The 19,095-nt window shown below is 51.4% G+C and overlaps 1 protein-coding gene across 11 annotated transcripts in view; it reads left to right on the top strand.

Moving 5' to 3' along the window:
- The window catches only part of LOC102449832 (zinc finger protein 469), a 511,263-nt gene extending 494,890 nt beyond the window's left edge, over nucleotides 1-16,373 (top strand). For all 11 annotated transcript variants that reach the window (XM_075939908.1, XM_075939905.1, XM_075939907.1 and 8 more), the window contains one exon: nucleotides 580-16,373. In XM_075939908.1, coding sequence (XP_075796023.1) covers nucleotides 786-13,781 — 12,996 coding nt within the window. In that variant the 5' untranslated portion in view covers nucleotides 580-785 and the 3' untranslated portion in view covers nucleotides 13,782-16,373. The remainder of the gene's footprint in view (nucleotides 1-579) is intronic.
- Nucleotides 16,374-19,095: the final 2,722 nt, after the last annotated feature.

Below are 19,095 nucleotides of genomic sequence, written 5' to 3'. Positions count from 1 at the left end.
CGCCCGGACCGTCCATCCTCCCAGCTGTGCAAAGCTGGGCAGGCCAGGAGAGTAGCATTCAACATCCGTTCTGGGCAAAGGCGTGGCTTGCTTTGAATGGTGCGGGATGGCAGGGGGCAGAGACCGAAGGCCCAGTTTGGAGAAGGCAAGCCCCAACCCCGCCCCTTCCACCTGAAGCCCCACCCCTAGAGCCAAGCCCCGCCCACCCCATCCTGATCCTTCCTGGAGGCCTGAGGCTGCCACTGCGGCTAGGGAGCTCTCCCAGGCGGCCGGGGTGTGTGGGCAGTTGTGGGAAGGCAATGCCTTCCCTTGCCTCCATTACCCACCGCCCATGCACAGGGGCAGATGACCGTTTTGCGGGGCCCCGGGCAGCATAATTCCGAGGGGCCCCCCTTTGCCACGGCGCATGCGCGGGGCTTTCTGAAGCGCGGGGCCCGGGGCGGCCACCCTGTTCGCCCTGCCATATATCTGCCTCCGCCCATGCGGGACAGCCCCCATTGAGTGGTGGTTCCATGAGGTTAGACACGCGCGTGTCCTTTGTCCTCCTTAGACTCACTGTGTTTGTTTTTTCTATTGTAGGTCCCATCTGGAAGCATGAGGCGAATCTCAGGGGCTCTTTGCAAGCGAGACCTGCCCGGGAACCAGCATAGATGCTGGGTACCACTGCCTCTTTAAGCAACCCTCGGCCTACCTGCCTACCCTCCCGAGACCATGCCCGTGAAGGAAGGATCTAATCCCACAGACGTCAGGGACATGAGAGCCTTCTAGCCCTGCCCCCGGGTATCATGACCGAAGAGACCCAGCATGGTTACGCCATCAGTGATACCGAGTCCAGCTCCAAAGACCAAGACAAGGGTTTTGCCTTTGAGCGGTTCAGTGGGAAAGGCGGGGGGGAGTTTAACGGCAGCTTGCTGGAGACCTCAGAGCTGGGCTTGCACAACGGGACCGAGAGCGAGTCCCACGTCCCCGGCGCCAAGGAGAAAGAACCCCCCAGCCAGCGGGAGGCTGTGATCCGACCGCAGCAAGCAGGCAAGATCGACTTCAAGTCCCTCCACCACAAGCCAGCCTTTCCCAGCGACGGCCCATGGGGCAGCGCGACAGGGAGCCCGCCGTCTCCCCCGGGGAAGGGCCGTGTGAGGGAGAAGAACAGGCGGGCCGGGAAAGGGGAGCGCAGTCACCACCAGCTCTACAGGCTCAGCATCACCAACTCTCGGTCCCACCCCACCATCGGCATCGCCTACCCCCAGCAGAAGGTCACCCCGCCCAAGAAGCCGGAAGCCAACCGAGAAGCCAGCGCGGGGAACTACCGGTTCCAGGTGCCTGGCATCGCCGAAAGGGAGGCAGAGCTCCAGCAAGAGGACCTGAGCTTCCACCAGTCCTTCCCCGAGGCCTCCTCCGGCCTCACCTCTGCCAACTTTACCTCACACCCGCCGGCCACAGTGTGCCAGAACCACGGCGGGAAAGGACAGCCGGCGCTTGGCCTGCCCCACAAGAGTCCTGGCACCAATGGGCAGTTACACTATGTAGAGTTCCAAGCGAATGGGATTAAGTCTTGGCCTTCGCCGGACAAAACCTTCCCGGGGGCTAGCTATGCTGTCTCGGCTCCAAAACCAGGCCCCTTCCCTGAGAGCAGCAAAGCCAGCACGCACTGTCTGGGCACCTTGCCGTTTCAATACCCCTTCCCGCCACTGCCGGACCTAGCCAAGGAGCCTTTCCACAATGACACGAACAGCCAAGATTATATGGACGTTTCCCTGGCCACCAACCAGGTGATTCATGGTGCTTTCGGCTTCCATTCCTCCTCCAGAGACTGGCAAGAGGGGGCGCTGAGCAATGGCGCCTACGACAGCGTCGCCCCCGAAGGCAGGACGTATGGCCTGTCTTCTCAGCCCACCCAATTCCTACATTCGCCAGCCCCGGGGGTCCAGCAGCCACCCCCCTTGCCGGTCTACAAAGGAAGGCATGAGCATTCCGGGGAGCTGAATGGTGCTATCTCTTCTTCTGGTGCTATCGACCAAACTCCAAGCACTTTCCAAGAAAACCAGTCCGTTTTCCCACCTAGTTTACACGTGGCGGCTCCGCCCAAGCCAGTGGGCAAGGGGCAGTCGTCCCTGAAAGACAGTGGACCTAGTCAAAGGAGACTGACCCAAGGCAGCGCTCTGCGAAGGAATATGCCACAGACCTCTCTCGCCCAAGTGCACTTTCCGAACAAAGTTTATGGCAGCTCCCCTGCGAGCGGCGTCAGCGCAGGATCGGTGCCTTTCGAGAAAAGTGGGCCCACTACTGCGCACGCCCACCCCAGGCTCGCGCAAGCCTGGGAGGGGGCCAGTAAGGCGTTCTCTCCCATGGAGCAGCCTTCAGCACCTTATTCAAACCCTGTTGGAAGTCAGTTCTCATTCGAGCGCCAGGCCAGCCCCGAGCAGAGGCAGCCCATGCAGAAAAACGCCAGGATGCCTTGGCAGCAAATCCACCTCCCCGGCACAGTGCCCAGCCCGCACAGGGGAGACGTTTCCAGACAGCTCACCAGCCAGAAAGTCCCATTCCCCCTGGGCGTCTCGCCGTGGCAAGGGGGCAGCAGTCTGCAGAAAGGCCCCCCCAGGTATCACAGCCAAAAGCTGCCGGCCGGGGAGGGGCTGGTGGTGCAGAGGAGGGACCCCACCCGGCAGAGCAGCTGCCCAGCGAGTGCGTTCTCCTTTGAAGGTGGGACAGACGCCGGGCCTCCTGCATGCGACTCCAGGAGCAAAGCCCTCTTCTACGCCATGAACCAGACGGTGCTACCGGCCACCTCCCGGAGCTCTCCCAATGCCTCCGCCTTGGTGGCAGCTTCGCCGTGTGAGTCTCCTCTCCCGTCGCCTGTCCCCAACCCCACCTGCAGCAGCACGTGTTCTTCCCTCTCACCTATGTCCAGCAGTCCCGTCAACCACCCCTTCGAAGACAGCCAGCTGCCTGCAGCACTTACCTCGGCCCACTTCTTCCACCATCCCTGCCTCCCCTCGGACATCCTGAGCCCCAGCTCCCTCCACTACCACCCACCAGACTCCATCAAGCCCTTCCACTTCCCCCTGGACGCCCCAAAGGATGAGCACCTGCTCAAATGCCTTCCGGAGAGCCAGTTCCACAAGCCGGACATCGACGTGGCCAAGGGCTGCCTGGATGGCTTTGAGGGGGATCCGCCTCCCCCGCCTTACTCCTCCCACCACCTGCTGGCGAACTCGCTGAGCAGTGCCAGCCTCGACCAGCTGGACGTGCTCTTGACCTGCAAGCAGTGTGACCAGAACTACAGCAACCTCTCCTCCTTCCTCGAGCACCGCCAGTTCTGCGGCTCGCACGTCATTGTCCAGGGTGAAGTCAGAGACGCTGCCCGGGGAGCGGAGACCAGGAAGCAGCTCCCTCCAGAATCTACAAAGCACTCCCAAGCCAGGCCAGGGCCCTCGCTTTCTCCCGACGCTCCTTCGCACCTGCTCACGTTAAACAAGCCTGTCCATTTCCTGTTAGATGGGGAAGGCAAAGGGGAGGCCAAGGAGGACCCACTGAAAGGTCATCTATTTAACGGGCTAACCACAAATTCCTTGCCACTTACGGCTTCCGACTTAGACATTGATGATGCCAAACTGGACAGCCTGATCACAGAAGCGCTGAATGGGATGGAGTATCAGTCTGACAACCCCGAGATTGACAGTAGCTTCATCGATGTGTTTGCCGATGAGGAACTCACATTGGTGAAGGGCGCGGGCAACGGGGTGCCGCAGAAGGCGAAGGATGGCCCATCCTTGGAGACCAAGCTGAAGCACACGGGGAAGGACGAGAAACCGGTGAGTCAGTCAAAAGCTGCCTCTTGCCACAAAGAGGATTGTCCGGGTGGAGAGCAGGCCAAGAGCAGAATGTCAGGGATGCAGCATGTTCCTAAGGGGAGACATTCCCAGGACAAGAGGCTGGAGAAATCCAGCATCCAGGAGTTGGCTCAGAGCAAGGCTGACAATCAGAGGAGGATTGAGAAAGCACAGCCTGACAAGAATACTAAGCTGAAGACGGGGAGGAAGAGTGATGGCAATTCTGGTACCCCAGGGACTAAAACCCAGCTCAGAAGCTCTAGCCAGGATCCGCAGAGTGAAATCAGAGCGAACGGTACCACCCCAGCCCCTGCCAGTAAGAACCCCAAGCTGCCGAGGTTCTCAATGAAGGAGGTGAAAAAGCGGAAGCCGAGGAGTGGCACCTGGAGCAAGGAGCTCATTCATAAAATCGTGCAGCAGAAAAACAAACTCCACAAGCAGCAGGAGAAGAGCGATAGGAACACGCAGGTCTCCATAGCCACCAGCAGGCTGCCACCAGCAGCCCAGGACAGTAAATTCGGCGAGTATGACTACGTTTCGGACTCCGATGACGAAGGGGTGGCGTATGCCAAGCTGCATGGTAGAAAGACGCTGGGGGCGGCGTTCAATGGGGCACCCAAGCACAGCTTTAGCAAGAGGCGCTCAGGGAGAGGCGAGAGGGCCAAAGAGAAGGAGTCAGCCTGGACTTACAGCCACAAGAGAGATGGCCAGGCACACAGACGGGCTCCAAGCAATGAGGCAACAAAGAAAGATGGCTTGGCAGCCAGAATCCGAAGGCGAAGCAGCCGCTCGTCCACCGGCAGCAATTGTAGCACTAGTCTGTCCAGTGAAACCGGCACTACCCCCCCAAGCACTGAAAGGGCCAACTCTGACCACGAGAAGGAAAGCCACCCGACGAGAAGGAGCCCAGCGAGTCCCCGGCACATCATACCACTTCCAAGGAACCCGCTGCACGTTCCCGAGGAAGAGACTCTAAAGACGAGCCGTAAGACCAAAGCTGGCTTCTCCAGACGGACAAGGCAGTTTGGCTCAGCCAAATTTTTGCTGGCTGGCTTCCAGGCCCCTGAGAACAATAGGTCACATATTTCTTTTGTCAACGAGGCGAGCTCCCCAGAAAGCAAAGAGAAACCACATCCCAGCAAAGACGCCGTGGGCAAGGAGGACGCAGAAGGGCCAAAAGGAGTCACTCGCCATGCAGGTGAGGTGGCCCGACCTATGCCAGACGCTCAAGATGCCACTGATTCGACCATGACCAGTCATAGGCGTCCATTTGCTGCTTACAATGAGGACACCCTCGCATACCCTGCAGAAGAGTTCATTCCTCCTTCTCACGTGGGCCCTGATGCCAGCCCTGGACTTGTGAGCGCTGCCTATGCCACAGCTGGCATCAAATACTTAAAGGAACATGGACTTTGTGATGACCACAAAGATTATGCTGCTCCCGTTAGCTGTTACAGTGGGAATTCTGTTGACATGATGCTCACCATCAAAGGATCCGATACCTACGTAAGCACTGACGCCCCACTTTATGACCATAAAGACCTGTCCAGTCACTATGATCAGAACCTTTTCTCAAAACCTCCCGCCAGGGGGGCCTCCCGCATTGACGATATCTACTTATGCCCGGATGACATTAGCACCAGTTCATTTGAGCAGAAACACGCTGATTTCCCCTCCTTTGCACCAGAAAATCAGCAGGCCAAAGTGTCTTCCCCTCTCGGCTTTGACTCCTCTTCGATATTCGGAGAGCTGCCCGTGGTGGAGTTTGAGACTCCGTTATACAACAGCGTTGCCACAAGTAAGGACAGTTATGTTGGTTTTGGATGCCACCTCCCCAGCAAAATGGTGCCATTTGAGCAGCAGTATCCTCCATTTCTTCAAGAGAAGGACTGGGGTTTAATGGAGGAGGTGTCTCCGATTTTGTCAGAGGACATTGGTCAGTTCCATCCCCTTTCGGTGGAAAAGCCATTAGCTAAGAAATTCCCAGACGAGGGAACCCTTCCGCCCAGTCCAATGTCTTTACCTTTGTCCGATAGAATCGGAGATTACAATGCAGCTTTTATGAACAATATCCCGGACAACGAGCTGGAGATCAAGCGCTTAGTGACGGAACTGGAAAGCCAGCTGCAAACCAGCAAACTGAATAACGAGACATCCGGCGTCCATCAGAAATCTGAGCAAGACGTTGGCGCACAGCTGAGAAAAGCACCTGGCCAGTTTTCACCTGTACACATGGACCAGGAGACAGAGAATGAAAAGGGCTTGTTCTTGACAGATGCTTTTGGGGATGCAAACCTCCTCTCCACAAAAGTCTGTGTGGGCCATAAGGTAGCAAATGAGAAGCCTGCACTTCCCAGGGTAGATGGCATCTACAAGAACCACCAGGACTCTTGGCCCAGCCCAGTGGAGTTTAATTCTTTGGACTCAAGCTTGTGTTCACCAGCTGCTGAAGATTCCATCTCTGTAGATCATTTCTGTTCCAAAGAGGCCTGCGATCAGTTCCCAGTGGCTCTAAAGGATGCTGAAACGTCCAAGGAACGTGACTGCAGAGAGATGGAGAATGGATCTCCCCGGGTAATCTCTGATTCATGCATATCAGACAAATTAGAGGCTCCAGTCTACACAAATCATTTGATAGAAAGCCCTGCCATTGTTACCGATTCCTTGTTCCCTAAAACTCTAGAGGCGGCTGAACTAAGCAAACACACTATTTTGCCACCCCTGCCAACTAAACACAGAGCGGACGGGTTTTCGGAGCCAGGAAAAGTGGCTAAAACCTTTGATGACCCTCCAAAGCTGGAATCTTTCAACAGCCCCATGCCGAATCTGAAATCTGAATTTGGGTTTCAGGAAGATCGGGTCCCCACCTTGGATCTCGCTTTGTCGTCTTATGCCAAAAATGACACTGACTCAGAAGTAAGATCTCCAGGCAAAGCTGAGTCACTTAAAGTGCTAGGAGACTCGGTGCACTTTGAAGACGATGACGATGGATCTGCATTCCTGGGAGAGACAGAAAGGAAGGATCCTGCAGGCTGCCAGACCCCAGGGCCCTGTGACAAGGCTAGCAACCAGAAAGCGTTATTATTTGATATACTGAGTGTGTCCAAAGAGACTGATTGTGGTACAGAAAAGGGGCTCACCACCAAAGAAACAACAGCCAACCCATTACAGCAGCTCCAATTATTTGTTGCCCGGACAGTCAAGAATAATGAAGAAGAGCTCCTGATGCCAAGCTTCCCGACCCTGCTCTCTGCCAACCACCACCCTTCCAACACCAATATCCAGGCTGAGCAACGAGAGGAAGGCCTGGGCAGCGTGGGAGGTGAGAATTCAGCATGTCGTCAGGCATGTGGAGAGGGGGGCGTGCCCGCGGGAGGAGACACAGCTGGCACGGCTCCCACATCAGAAGCGACTGGATTTTTTCCAGAGGCAGGCGAACATCTGGGCTCATTCAAAGAACCAGACTCCGCGACTGCCGCCCGACCCGCGTCTACGGCCCACAAACTGCACAATAATGTAACAGAGCCGCCGCACTTAGCAGATGAATGTTCAGAGCCAAGGGACATTAATATCTGTGCAGATGGCGTATCACGAGAACATAATAACCTCCCACCATGCGGCAGCACAGCGGTCACCCCGTCGCGAGGGCAGGGAAGGAAAGATGATCAGATTGTGGAGGAGCAGCAGCAAGATAAAACCAAAGCAACCTTGGCATTTAAAAACCACAGCCAATCCTATTTAAGCCCCGGTTTGTTTGAGACGGAATCGTTAGGCAGCACGCTTGCAGCGGCAGTAAAAGTAAGCAATGCTGAATGTGATGCTTGGTCTGATGGAGTTAGTCCTCACACACAGTTGTCATGCACCATAAAAACCAAAGGCATAATATCAACCCATAACCAGGAGGGACATGAGACACGGCCTCCTTGCCACACGCCTTTGGGTCCAGCTTGCTCTTCGAATCTTTCTGAAGATCTTCACCAGGAACATCATTTCTTGCATAAAACTGACCTCTACTCAGTAAAAGCTCAGCCACCCGAAGAAAAGGAAAAGCAGGGCCCGGACACTTGTCCCTCAAAGGAGGGCTCTCTGGCTGGTTTGTCTTTGCAAACTGGCTTTTCCCCCCGCAAATATTTGCAGAACAGTAACAATGAAAATGTCGATTTCTCGGGCTTCCACACACAGCTATCGGAAGAGGAAACATTTCGTGCCCCTGGGCTTACCCCAGAGACTCAGTCAAGTTCACTCCTGGCAAAAAGGTTTGCCTCCGACTCGGAGGAAAATCTCGTTGGCTGTCCCACCCAAAATCCTTTAGAGCAAGGAACATGGAAAGACACGCGTGTCTTTCCCCCCACCTCTCAGCAATGCAACCTCACTACTTCCACACCGTTGGATGCCTTTGGAAACCTTCATCACCGTCTTGCCAAAGACATTGAACATCATTTTGAGCTGTCTGAAAAAGAAGGGCTAGCAAGACCTCGCAGTCCACAGTGCCCCAAGGAGCTGGCAGCTTCTGCCTTGGAGATGGAACACCCCCAAAACTTGCAAATGAACAATTGTACTCTTTCCTGTGGGCCACCGTTGGATCGACAAGACATTGGTGGTGGGTTGCCAGAAAGCCCTTGTGCTGAGCTGTTGTGCCCTCTTTATAAAGGAAACAAGGAATGTGCCATCACGGACATGATTATTAATTCTCAGTCAGGGCCTCTGCAGGGCATCCTTGCTTGTCAGCCCACCCCCGAAACCAAAGATCACTCAATGCAGCTCACGAGTCTTCCGCCCGTTACAGAAAGAGAGGTGGAGGTAAACGGACAACATGAAAGCGAGCTCGAAAAGTGCCATTATCATGGAAAGAAACATCAAAATGAGCCAGAGGCCTTATGCAATACTTGTGGCACTCAGCAGATCCCGACTGCTGTAAATACTGCCTTGGCAAGAATAGCAGATTCTGGTCATGTTGATCAAGAAGTCCACCAGTTCACAGAGGGGCCAGAGATGAGAGCCGGTTACCCCTCCAAAAATGTGACTAATAGAGAAAATCGTTCAAAAGGAGATGACTCAGCAGGCCATGGAGGTGAGAGTCCAGGAGGAGATAGCAGTTGTGTGCTAACTAACAAAGAGCAAGAAGAAGAGTGTGGCATGTTTAAAAGTATCCCAAATGCAGCCAGAAACAGACATCCGAAAGAAAAGAAGCCAAATGGCCTCCAAGTCACTTGTGATATCTGCTCAGCGTCTTTTAGATCCAAACCAGGATTAACCAGGCACAAAGCTGTCAAGCATCCGCCGAAGAACGACGGCCCATGGCTGCCCAGCAAAACTTCCAAGTTCAGTTTGAATCTGCTGGAGAAAACATCGAAGATGTCCAAGAAAGTCGCTAGGAAAGGCAGAAAGGCTACTGCCAAAAAGAGAGTGCATAACTCATTAACACCACCCAGTCCTGTGGGACACCTCTCCAAGAACACCTGTGCTGGTCAAGAGAAGGAGCCCCATGCACAAATGCAAGAAGTAGTGAGTAGAGTCCTCAGTGACCTCAGCGTCATCTCGCTTGAAATGTCCCACAAGGGTCCTCACACAGATATGCTGAGTAAAGAAACAAAGACAAAGCCCCATAGTTCAGTGTCAGAGGGACTGGAGGATTCGGTGACAGAAAAGCCCAGTCCTAGAAAGCAAGCACATAAAGAGGAAAAAAGCAGAATACGCCAAAGCAAAGAGCCTGGGGGATTCAACAGAAATTTAGAGAAGAAACTCAGTAGAAAAGCAAGAAGAAGGAAAGTGTTTCCTAATGGAAGTGAAGTCAATGGGTTGTCTGGTCTTGAGAAGGATGATACTGATGGTCCTTCCCATGCAGTTGCCAGAAGAATCAACTCCGGTCTGTCAAATGTGATGGAAGAGCTGGCTGAGCCGGACTACTGCATCTCAGCAGAGGAACAAGACGGGCTATGCTCACGCCAACAGTATCCCCCAGCAAAGCAGTCACCTTGCAGAGCTAAGCATGCAGATGAAGTGGGTGATTGGGTGCTCTCCTCCAAAGAGACAGACAGGCAAGAGTCACTAACGGCCCCCGTAAGTCAAGGCAAAGAGGCAGAGGCCAAAGAGAAATGGGCAAGTGGGTTCCTGAAGCAAGTGGAGAAGGAGTTGATCAAGGTCGGCAAAGAACAGCAGGATGATCGTGATGGCACAAACGCGAAGGAACGTGAGAGAGAAGAGAGCAATCCCGGGAAGGAACATAGCACCTTCCGGGGTCCCTTGAGTCCTGCCCCACCAAACCGGTCTGTAGAAACCTGCGATTCTGAAGCAGCCCACGAGGATCCCATTGAAGCCATGCTGGAAAATGCTTCTGAAGACAGCCCTTGCTCTGCAGAGTCAAAGCACTGGGGGAAGGGAGCGTTGCAGCAGAGAAAGGAGACCCACTCTGGGGATGTGGCTGCATCAGACCTGCAGAGTTTCATTGATGATGACCTCACATTCTCACAGCTGTTTCCACGGGACAGCCAGTTCACCCGCAGGAAGTGCACACGTGTGTACGGGAAACGGACCAAGAAACCCAGACCTGCCATGGACGCAAATGTCATGCCTGGGGGCACCCTAGACTTCATTCCCATTCGCCTAGCTTCTGACCTCAGTGAAACTAGCTCTTTCTGTGTCACCAGGGATGATCCTTGTGAGTATGAAACCATCTCTATCGATGATGCCTTGATGCTAAATATGTGCCACAGTGGAAAGCCAAAGGGGTGTGAAGCCAGCTCTGACACTTCCAAAGATATTGCACTGCCGCCAGATTATGAGGAAACCAACCAAAGAAAGGAGGTCATTGATCTGGAGGAAGAGGACAACATGTTAACCTTCCTGTGCCACAACAACCAGATGGAAAACATTCCAAACTTGAACATTTGGGGAAGTCTTGAAAAGGAAGTAGGAAACATTCCGGCTGATGAAATGCTGTTCAAGCCCCCTCCCGAGCTTGAAAGTGAACATTCAATAGTGGAAACTAGCTCAGAGCCCCCAGAGCTAGAAGAGGAACCCTTCGGTCACAAGTTAAACAAGGAGCAAGGTTCACCCGAGTGTCAGACGATCGACATTGATTTGTTGAATGCCAAGTTCAAGATGCGGGACGTGCGCTTTTTCAGCCCTTGCGAAGACACTCCTGGCCCTTTGGACGAAAGCGTGGTGAGTTTCAAGCAGAAGTCAAGCCAGCATAACAAACACGGCAAAAATAAGCTAGAAGATGGGAAACTGGGCAAAAACCGCGGTGATATGAACATCAAGACTAAAGATAAACAATACAAATGCAAAGTGTGTTTCCAGTGGTTTCTCACCTTAGGGGAACTGGACTTTCACAAACTCACCCATAACCCTTCCCCTCCGCCGACCTGCTATATGTGTGTCCAGCGCAAATTCAGCTCAAGGGAGCAGTTGAGGGACCATTTAAAGGAGAAGCATGCAAAAAACAAAGCGGGCCTGTGGGCCTGCGGCATGTGCCTCAAGGAGATTTCTGACGTCTGGATGTACAACGAGCACCTTCGAGAGCACGCCACACAGTTCGCTCGGAAGGGCCAGGCTCAGAAGTCTGTGCTGGGTCTGCCCTCCTGCTTTGGCGAGGACAGCGCTGCCGTCACCCACTTCCTGAACACCATCATGTATCGGAAGCCCAGCAAGTCCTCCAGGCTGGTGGAGTCCACCAGCAAACACCTGGCCAGCAAAGAGAACAAGAGCCTAAAAGAGCCAGCCCCTGACCCAGAGGCAAAGGTAACGAAAGACGTATTGGAAGGCGGCATCAGGATGAAACCGGCTTCCAGCTCTTCCAAAAGGTCTGCCAGTCCATCTTCAGACAACACGCCGAAAGGCGACAGCGTGCCGAAAGCTGTCCCCATGCATCCAGACTGCAAGGACCCTTCCCGAGATTGCCACCACTGCGGGAAACAATTTCCCAAGCCCTTCAAGCTCCAGCGCCACTTAGTGGTGCACAGCTTGCAGAAGATTTACTTGTGCCACAAGTGTCCCATGTTCTACCCGGACACCAAGGAGCTGCGGAGCCACCTGAGTCAAGACCACGGGATAGTGGAGGAGGTGGAGATCAAGCACACCACCCTCTATGCGTGCGAGCTCTGTGCAGACGTTATGCACGTCATCAAGAAGTCCTTCATCTGCAGCATGTGTAACTACACCTTCTCCAAGAAAGAACAGTACGACCGGCACATGGAGAAGCACCTCGCAGGCAGCAGCAGGACTTTCAAATTCAGAGGTGTCCTGCGGCCAGGTATGTCCTCCAAGGATGGCAGTGAGAAAATCAAAGAGGAACACTATCCACAGGAGGGCGGGCCAGCCCCCCGCAAAAAAAGGAAGATCATGCACCATGGCAGCTTGGAGCCACACCGCTCCCCTGTGCACCTTAGCTGCCGGAATGACCTACAGCTGGATGATCCGCCTGTACCACGTCCCAGCGAGTCCTGCCCTGGAAGAGCTGGTGACCCTGGAGCGACATTGCCCCAAACCTCTGAGAAAACAGAAGATCTTGTGGGTGACTTCTCTGACCTCCTGGCTGAAATGGAAAAATCTCCGTTCAGTGCCCTCCCGCCACCTCCTTGCCTGTCTCCTTCTCTGCCCCAGGCTGTCGTGAGTGATCCAGAGCTCAGTCACACCCTGCCACTTTCCCCTGAAGAACAAGACAAAGGAGCCTTTGATGGGAAACCGCTTCCTTTCCTGGACTCTTCTGAATTTGGCATGGACCTGAATAGCTTAGCAATGGATGAGACACGATCTCCCCCTCATCTCACTGAGAAACACGGCCAGGCAGACGGCCAAGGGAAAACAACCGTCAGCAATCAAAGAGAACATGCGGTGGGGATATTGGACCAACCCAGTTCACAAGAAGAGCCTGTTGACAAGATCTCTTCCCTCAAACCAGCTAAAGCAATCCCAGAAATGTTTGACCTCAAAGTAGATGCTCCCCAGGCCAAGCACACTCCTAAAACATGGTGGAGCAGCCCGCATGGCGAGGAGACAGCTCCTAGGGACATGGCATTCAAGTCCCAATATTCAGAGCCCACCTACCCCTCTCTGCCGCTGAAGGACAAAACAGCATCCCCTGTTCTCAACAGGGCTGCCAAAGATTCTGCCCCTCCGAAGAAAATGGCATGCAATCCAGGGAGTGGTGACGTTGCCGTGGCCACAATGGGTAATCTGGGCAGGACAGAGACCCCCAAACCCTGCTCGCTCAAAGAAAAAGCTGTGCCTGAGATGGGTGTCTGTGCCAAAGACAGCAATGCCAATGCCAGCGTCAGAGAAACAGGCGCCAATAAACCCGTAAATCACCTCAAAGCTGAAGGAGCGGCCAACCCTGTAAAACATGGCCACGCGGATCCAGGTAAATCTTTGGACAAGCCGGCTCCTCACGGGCCCGGCAAGCTGCACCCGAAGAAGCGAAAAGAGCACAAGTCTTCAAGTCACAAAGGCTGCTCGGCCTCCCGGGAGAACATGGAGGGGGACGGAAAGAAGAAGAAAGCCCGAACGCCGGGCCCTGGCAAGAGCGATGGGGTGGGAGAGTTCAAAAGGGCAGACTGGACCCACAACGAGGCTTCGGCCCTTTCACCCGGGAAGAGGGACACGCACTCCAACAAACTGATCCCCAAGTCCAGAACGGCAGGCATGGGCAACCAGCTGAAAAAGATGGCCCTGGACACCTACAAGCAGAAGAAGGTGACCAACCATCCTTCCAATGGAGATCTGAAGCGGAAAAAGGACATCCTGGGGAAAACCTTCCACCATCTCCTGGCCAAAAGCCCCACTGCCTCCCTGCATGGTTCTTTACACAGGAACAGAGCTGTCCAAGGTGCTAAACCTGCTGACTCGCACAATTACAGGACAGCCGAATCCCAGAACAATCTGCTAAGCCAACTGTTTGGACAGAAATTAACGAGCTTTAAAATTCCTTTAAGAAGAGATACTTCCGAGTAATTTATGAAAGTGACTTATAGTGATCCTCGGCTGCTTTCAAGGGGTTTGCAAGGGAAAAAATTATCAAAGCATTACATTCGTTTGTGTAGCATGATTTTTTTTTCTGTCTCGTTTAAATGAACTTGCACTGCAGCCTCTGTGAAATAGTTTGCTTTGTGTCTACTAATCTACTTTAATTCACCTGATTTATCATGCAAATGCTAGAACTTTGATGTGGCTGATGATTTTCATGAACTGAAATTGTAATCGCTTTGGGCAGACTGAATCCGTCAAGAGCAATTGCTTTATTGCAGAAGTGCTGAGGTTATAAGGAGACTTGCAAATCTCAGACCCTTTTGAGACTGCTTCTCTGTTATCTTTGTACAAAGTACTTGAAGAGATGAACTTCATTCCACAGACGTCTTGTTCAGAAGGTGCAGTACACTGTAGAAAGCAATTTTTTAAAAAGATTTTTGCACAAATAACCCTATACAATTCGTTCATTTGGGAGCTGGCCTACAACGTGATAAATTAACAACAAAATTAAATTAAGAATCCAGTGCCACATATTGTGACAGACATTCCTAAGAATTTGTTTCTACGTTGCCAAGAAAATAATGAACTCACTTGCATGCTGCGTGGGCCTATTAGAGTATTTCAAACACCAATGCCATTATTTGACCACTGTAGATTATGTACATACATGAAAAATGAGAATAACGCTAGCGAACTGCACCTGGACATTTGTGACTTCTTTTGTTTCACGGATAAAACTGTGCCAACTTACCAGACCAGAATAGTACTGTCCAAGTGACCGTAATGGTATAACTTCTAAACTATCTTACTGTATTGACTTCGTAGCTATATAGGTATCAGCTTTTTACTATGCAGTTACTGGTGCTATTTTTATTTTGTAATGTGAATACAGACTTCCTTGATTTAAAAAATAAAAGGGAACAAATAGGAAGTAGCAGTGACCTGTAAAAGAAATCAAAGCAGGAAAATAAAACTTTTTAAAACATCCTGAATGCTGGTACTCCATAGTGGTAAAAAAAGGTTATGTCATGTTATCAAGTAGGTATACAACTGAACTTTGAACCAGAAAGAAATCTCAGGTGCAAATGAGGACACGGAAGATACTTAAATACTATTGAAATACTCCCAGGTCAAGGAGGTGAAGTTATGCACTGATGTGATATGAACAAATAGAGTACTTTGCGTCTATCCTGCAAAAAAAAAATTTTTTTTAGTTTTAAAAGGAAAAAAAGAGGCTTTATCCTGTTAATATGTATCTTTACAGTCCTTTGTATTGTATAAAAAAACTATTTAGGTAATTTACCTTGGGTGCAATGTGTTATGTCAAAAGTTTTTATTTTGATATTTTGTCAAGAGAGCAAAGCGAGAGCGGGAAATGCCTTTTTATTATGTCGTTATGTGTGCTATTAAAGTGCCTCTTTAATATTGTTAAATAAAGTATGAGATGAAAATATGGGGTGGTACTGTAAAATCATACCTAATTCATCTTTTCAAATATATTCCAATATTTTCACAGAAACTCCCAGGCTCTGTGGAATTTGTCAGATGTTTTGCTGTCTTAGTTCTTCGATCCCATACCGCAGAAACACACCCGCGCCTCACATTTGCTGGGAGTTGGAGGCTGTGCATTACTCTCTGTGCATGTACATGGATAGATACACACACAATAAGATCTGGTATGCTCACAGCCACTACAATAATAAATAAATAACTTGCCAGGTTAGGTGACATCTATCTATCTAAGGTGCTTAGCTGGCCCCATTACCACAATATCTGTCCTCACAGCACCACATGGTAATATGCTGATAGAGCCGCCATCTGGCTTTAACTGATTTTGAAATGAAGGTGTGGAGAGATGAGGGACTTGGCTAAGAACAGGAGGCATTGTAGGGTGGAGCATGGAATTAAGGCTCTAAGGAAATCAGGACTTAAAGTAGCTAAGATGTCCTGAGAAGCAGGTGGGGAGAATGCGGAGGGGGGCAGTCCTCCGGAGGAGCCCATCACTGATTGGCTGGAGGCTAGTGAGGGCGGGGTTAAAAGGTTATACAACTTTAAAAGAGTCAGTGTCGCATGGGAGCTTGACTAGGCCGGAGGCCTGTGTGACATGCTCCAGGTAAGAAGCTGAGTTCAGAGAGACGCTGGCTGTAGCTGTCAAAGATGGAGGTCAGTTAAAAAGCTGCCTTGGGTTGAAGCCTGCTCCAATGACTTGGTTAACCCAGGAGGCGAACATAGGCAAAGTCTTGCTGGGAAAACTTGATTTTTAGACAGAGCCCTCTACCCGCCTGAACTAGATTTCCTCTACTTGGATAAGGGCTTGGTCTAGTTCTGAGAGGGAGGGTTGCTTTAGCTGGCAGCTATATTATCCTAAAGGGATTACCGAAATTATTGCTAAAACATCTCGGGGATGGGGGCATGTTAGTCTGTAATTTTAAAAATAATGAATAGTCCTGGGGCACCTTAGAGATTAACCGAAATATACAGATTCATGAGCGCTCGTGGGTAAAACCCACTTCCTCAGATGAACTGGAGTGGAAATCAAAGAAACCGAGAGAGAGAGAGGGAGAACAGCAGAAGCAGCACCTGTCAATGGTAGGTCACATGTTAAAGAGGCTAATTTAGTGGGCTGGGTGTGTCCCATATATAGCTTTGATGTGGCAAAGCAGGTGTTAAAGGTGAAAGAAATTGGCTTTGTAATGTGCCAATCGCTTAATGTCTTTGTTCAAGCCCAGAGTAACAGTGTTAAATCTGTAGATGAATTCCAGTTCTGCAGATTCTGTCTGTATTTGGATAGTGAGATTACTTTGTAGAAGGATAGCTACTTTGAAATCCATGAACAAGCGCCCAGGCAGGTTAAAATGCTCCCCTATGGGTTTGTGTGTTAGCATTTCTGATGTCTGGTTTGTATCCATTTATCCGTGGTTGTAGAAGCTGTCTGGTTTGGCCAATACACATAGCAGAGAGGCAGTGCTACCACTAAATTATTTCTGTTTTATAGGACTTAAAAGAAAGACTATTTTGTCCGATGTTTTTAATTATCCTGGGTCTTTTTTGTTCCCTGCCTTCTTCACCTCCGTGGGACTTGAGAATACAGCCCACAGTTTACATGCGCTAAATCGCTGTGCAACATGGCCCAATTTATCTCGATAGGTTTATATACTCCCCACCTCCACTCATGAGCATGGTACCGGAACAGATCAAAGATTCATCTATTGGGTATCTTATTTCCTGCAATGGCAGCGGCTTCAGGAAAAATCCCCCATCATGCACCTGGGTCTGAAATACCAGAAGGGGCACAAGAAAATGTCTGCCTGAGCCACAGCTAATGTCCTGAAACATGAGGGTTTTGACTGTCCTTGTCGTTTTCGCAGGTGGCCAGACTGGGCTAGAGCAGAGAGGTGAGAGAATTTTTGGCTCACTTATTCTATCATTGTCGCACTCTGAAATGCAGCAAGAGGAGAATACGTTCCCACAGGTCACCCAGCTGCACTGGAATCTCGTGAGATGACGTGATCGTCTCAGGCCAGTTTTACAGACCCAGTGAGTTGGAATAAGCAGCAGCGAAACTTCTGGGAGCTTTCTCTTCCCTGACTAAGCACCTAGTGACGGCTGCCACAAAATGAAGTCAAGCAGACCCGCGGTGCTAGTTAATGACTTGCCTGAAGGAGCAGGCTAATCAAACACCTGCAGCCAATTAAAGCCTGTGGGTCTGCTTTAGAAATTTCCCCCAGGTAATGGAGGGGGAAGACAAAGAGTGACGGGCTGGAAGGAGGAAGTGAGGTACAGAAAAGGGGTATGTGTGTGTGTATGTGTATGTGGAGGAAGGGACGTGCGTGTGCATGTGTGTGTGGAGGAAGATGTGTATGTGTAGAGGAGGGGATGTGCGTGTGCATATGTGTGTGGAGGAAGATGTGTGTGTGTGTGTGTGCGTGTGTGTGTGTCAAGGAGGGGGTGTGCGTGTGCATGTGTGTGTGTGTGTGTGTGTGTGTGTGTGTGTGTGTGTGTGTAAAGAGCTGCCAGCTTGTAAGTAAAATAAGGAGTGTGTGTTGTTGCTGCCTTAGGCTACATCTACATGATGGAGCTATTTCAGGATACCGGAAGTATCCCGAAATTGCTATTCCGTATCTTTTGGGCAAGCCTGTCATTTCAAAATCTAATGGGCTCGCTATTCCGACATCCCTGTAAACCTCATTCCACGAGGATTAAAGGACGTTTCGAAATAGCGCTCTGTTTCAAAATAAGCTTATTTTGAAATTAACTCGAAATAAGCTACGCAATTTGCATAGCTCAAATTGTGTAGCTTATTTCGAGATAAGGGTGCGGTGTAGACACACCCTTAGGGTCCTGGGGCCAGAACCCAGAGTAGCGGGCGGGCCCGGGTTCCCCCAAACCTCCCCCATGCCAACTCAGAGACCGCCCCTGAGAAGGGAGACCAGGACTACAGAGAGATTCTCACCACGAAACCATGAACTAGCGTGTGATGAGTCTAGCGCAGCGAGCTCTGGTCCCTGCCTCTTGTAAACAGAAAGGGGCCGTGTGGAGGGCCACAGGGAGCCTCTGAGGCAAACACCATCCGCCTGTAGCACGAGGACTAGACGTCTTGTAACTGTGATCTACTGTGGACACGGAATGAAACCTGGGTCCTCTCTCGGCTAGGGAAGTGATAGCTTCTCCAACTCTCTGGCTGTCTTCAAGCCTAGACCAGTTGCTTTTCTGGGAGGTACATTTTGGGCAAACTCAAGTGACAGGGCTGGAGCAGGAAGAAGGGGATGAAATTCGCAGACTTCTGGTACCCAGGCAATCAGACAAGATCATCCTACGAGGTGAGTTGGCTTTCAAGTCTATGAACCATTCGCAGGGAGCCGCCCCAATGTCTTTCGCCTGCTTTCTGAGGGCTAGTGCTAGGCCGATGACCAAGATGCGGCTGCCTGTCCGAGCGTGGAAGGTAAGAAAGCAGAGTGGTACCGGTGAGCGGCGCACGGTGCGTGTGTCACCAGTGGGTCACGATTGGCTTTGTCCTCCAGGTGACCCCTGTCTGCACAGCACTGAGGTCTGAGGTAGGAGGCTGGCACAAAGCGGCGCACATTATAGTCTTTAATTACTGTTGCAATCACAACATTTAAACGCTGTCAACGAGAGATAGCTCATAACCGCAGGCTAGCAGCCCTGCCACTGGGGGCTTGTAACTAAAACTGCAGGATTAATTTGATTAATTGATAGAATTATTTTCCAAACCACGCTTTTGTTTATGGAGGCTTAAAATGCTCGCCGCCCGCACCCTCCTGGTGTGTTGCAGAGCGGA

This window comes from Pelodiscus sinensis, chromosome 12 (genome assembly GCF_049634645.1).
Source record: "Pelodiscus sinensis isolate JC-2024 chromosome 12, ASM4963464v1, whole genome shotgun sequence".
NCBI lineage: Eukaryota > Metazoa > Chordata > Testudines > Trionychidae > Pelodiscus > Pelodiscus sinensis.
The sequence above is the reverse complement of the archived record's forward strand: the minus strand, read 5'-3'. Positions and strand labels throughout refer to the sequence as shown.